Source organism: Myotis davidii, unplaced genomic scaffold (genome assembly GCF_000327345.1).
Source record: "Myotis davidii unplaced genomic scaffold, ASM32734v1 scaffold1854, whole genome shotgun sequence".
NCBI lineage: Eukaryota > Metazoa > Chordata > Mammalia > Chiroptera > Vespertilionidae > Myotis > Myotis davidii.
In genome coordinates, this window is record NW_006285243.1 from 90,547 (window position 1) to 94,201 (window position 3,655).

The window sequence follows — 3,655 nt, forward strand, 5'->3', positions numbered from 1 at the left end:
TTCTCTTCTTATAATTTCACCCTGAAATAAATAAATAATAAGACCATGTATGAAGTTGATGCTTGTGAGTAGGAAAGGTTCTAAAGTTGAGGGAAACCTCACCCACCTGGGAAACCCCACCAACCCACCTAGATTTTTTTGAGGTGTGTACTTGAGGCCCCAGGCTAAAAAAGTGGGGTGGAAGTGGATAGTAAATAAAAGGAAGTGTGTGTCCCTGATACCATGGCTACAGGTTATGGGAGAGTAGGGAGACTCAAATTCTGAAAAAACTATCATATTCTGATGACATTACAAATGGAGTTGGGTGACTTTGACTTTGGAGCACTAGAAACAAGATTGTTACGGTCAAAGAGTTAGTTTGAGTCAGTTATTGTGCCATGGGTGATTTCATAAGGTCTGCAGATAATATAGAGAGATGAGCTGAGGGTTGAGGCAGGGCTCTAGGCTAGGTGGGGCACAGACTATGGGAAAAGGCTTGACACAGAGGTATGGGGAAGCCATGGACTTCAAGAAGGCGCTGACAATCAAAGGGACTCCTGGATTGAAGTGGTCCTGAGGCAGAATCCAGTTGTCACCAGAGAAGAGGACTTGCCCTGGAAACTTCAACTATTTCCTGACATCCCTTTGTCTTAATTTTACTTGAAGTGTACTCTTTGTAATGCCACCTCTTTATTTAATCTTTAAATGTTACTCTCCATCTATTTCCTAAGTAACTTTGTTGTCTGAAGCATGGGGCATGAGTCTGAGGGACTGTGAAGAGGTTGACTTTTATCTACAAGGCTAAGGGATAGAATTTATATAAGAATGCTCAGGGATGAGAGCTTACATCACAAAGCACCATTCTGTTGGCCTAGCAACTGCCAGACCTAGGCCACATCATTAGTTCCCACATCTTCAACTAAGGAAGATGCATCTACCATGATGTGTATTCTACTGGAAATGGAGGAATACAAGATGAATACAGGGGTCCTCAACCTAGAGTTTACACAGTAATGAAGCACATATAAGTGAAAATGTGGTGAGAACGTTCGTAGTTTAAGTCTACTTATGAGCCTTTGGGAACCCTGAGCAGAGGAGGAGATTAGGGAGGGCTTCCCAGAAGTAGGAATTTGAAGGGCAGGCAGAACAGCAAAGGCAAAGACACCAAGCTGTGAAAATATGTGATCTGTTTTGGCAGCCATCTCCACGTCCTGAAATAGGATAGAGTAGGTGTTATGAGCAGGGGACCCATAAGTGAAGAGCCTGATGGTGAAGGGTGAGGGGCAAGGGCTGGGATCCAGGCTTTTGATGGGGATTGTAAGTCTCCTGTTTTGGCACCCACAGATCTGGCATATTCTCCTCTTCATAATGAGAATGGTTCTGCTCTAATAAGCCAACATGAACTTCATGGACATCAGCAAAATCTTCTCCCTCTTGCAGCCTGACAAGGAAGAAGAGGACGCAAACACAGGGGAGAAGCAGGCTCTCCATGAAGCAGTACACAGAAATGACTCCTATACCTTGGACCAGCTTTTGCGGCAAGAGTGTTACAAACGTTTCATCAATAGTAGGAGTGGCTGGGGTGTTCCTGGGACACCCCTGCGCTTGGCTGCTGCTTATGGCCACCTTAATTGTTTGCAGGTACTCCTGGCCCATGGTGCTGACGTTGATAGCTTGGATATCAAGGCACAGACACCACTTTTTACTGCTGTCAGCCATGGCCATCTGGATTGCGTGCGTGAGCTTTTGGAAGCTGGAGCCTGTCCTAGTGGAAGTGTCTACAACAACTGCTCTCCCATACTTACAGCTGCACGTGATGGTGCTGTTGGCATCCTGCAGGAGCTCCTAGGCCATGGTGCAGATCCGAATGTCAAGGTTAAACTACCAGTCTGGGTGTCAAACATAACTTCATTTTCTGGTCCCCTTTTTTTGGCTGCAGTCTATGGGCACCTTGACTGTTTCCGCCTGCTTTTGCTCTATGGGGCAGATCCTAACTACAATTGCACCGACCAGTACCTATTAGCTCGTGTCCCACAGCCACGCACCCTCCTTGAAATCTGCCTCCACCATAATTGTGATCCTGAGTACATTCAGCTGTTAATTGATTTTGGTGCTAACATATACCTTCCATCTGTCCCACTGGACCTGGACAGGAAAAATGATAAAGGCGCCATCTTACTGCTACAGGCCCGAGGTGAGTGTCAAGCAGACCAGTCCTATAGGGGTCCTGGTATGAAGGTTTCAGGGCCCCAAATTATCCCCAAGCCAACCCTTCTGAGATGAATTGCAGAAAACACCATCTTCCTCCTCTACTGGAGCCCCAGTGGAGAAGAGGTTACATATTCCTTATTAGGGTCAAGATCACTAAGATAAGGTAGAAAGATAGAAGTAGCTTGGTATCTTGTTTTGGCACTGCCCTCTCTAGTCCTCAGTGTGTCCCTATTGGTACTGTACATTGAAAGGAGGGTGGGGGACATTTCCTAAAAGGAAGAGAACATTTAGGGCTACAGGAGCAAGGGCAGTGTGAATGTAGCCTTGGGTGGGAGAATTGCCCTGAGGATTGCTTCTCATGACCTGTTTCTCTTTGCCGCAGCCACTCCACGAACACTACTGTCGCAGGCCCGTATAGCTATCCGCAGAGCTTTCTGTCAGGCCAACAAGCCACAAGCCATTGACCAGCTGGATATTCCCTCTGTTTTGATTAGCTACCTCAAACACCAATTGTAATCTTGCAACCTACCCAGAAACCCATGATATCTCCAAAACATCTCGGGGACCCAGATAACTGAAGAGCACTATAGCTCCTCCCACTTATTTGGAGCTGCTTTCCTGTATTATCATCCACAATAAAATAACTTACAAAATAAATTCTGGTGTCTATTGTGTGTGTGTAGAGGGGGTTGTTTATTGGGGGTAGTGGTCTGGTTGGCCATGAGGAAGGATGGTAATGGTCTGGCATTTTACAGGCATGAGTTCTGACCAGTGTAAGATAAAAAGTGAAAACTAACTCAATGGCCCACACTTGCCCACCAACATTCTCGAGAGAATTTGGAGTTGTGTTGTTCTAGTAGCAAAGTTCTGAAGAATTAAACTAGGTGGAAGGGTAGCATTAGCTTGCTCAGCCCTGTACCTGCCTCCATTTCTCTGGCTGCTGCAAGACAACTTTTTAGGGGCTGTCACCCAATTCCCTATTATTTTGAGTCAAGTGACCAAGGAGCCCCACATTCATTAACCTTAAATCATTGGCTGCATTCCACTAGTCCAATTTATAATCAAGATCAAACTGGGAAAATAAACTACCAAGTATTTATGACAGAATGTAATGCAGAAAAGAAATTGGTTACATAGCTGACAGGCAGAGAATCTGAGCAGAATGGGAAGGTAACCAAGATATTAGTGGAACCAGGAGCCCAAAACCATCCCTAAGCTGGAGGGATGAGGGGGAAAGTATGTCCAGAGTCCAGGGACAGGGGTCACCGCATGGAAAGTGGAATCAAAAGCCTGTCCAAGGGTGCTAGAACCATTGAATAGAGATGTTGCTCAAACCATAGGAAAGGAAGAAATACCTTCTCCTTTCCCTCATTCTTGCCCTTTAATCTTCCTCCAGTGTCTCTCTCATTGGGGGAAACTGGAAGTGAACTAATATGAGAGCCTGGAAACATAGCCCACAGGGTTT

The 3,655-nt window shown here is 45.6% G+C and overlaps 1 protein-coding gene across 1 annotated transcript; it reads left to right on the top strand.

Moving 5' to 3' along the window:
* Positions 1-1,347: 1,347 nt before the first annotated feature.
* On the top strand, positions 1,348-2,808 carry ASB12 (ankyrin repeat and SOCS box containing 12). The gene is given in 2 exon segments (XM_006755861.2): positions 1,348-2,173; positions 2,573-2,808. Coding segments are annotated over 2 exon segments (960 nt in total). The 3' UTR covers positions 2,707-2,808.
* The last annotated feature ends 847 nt before the right edge of the window (positions 2,809-3,655 follow it).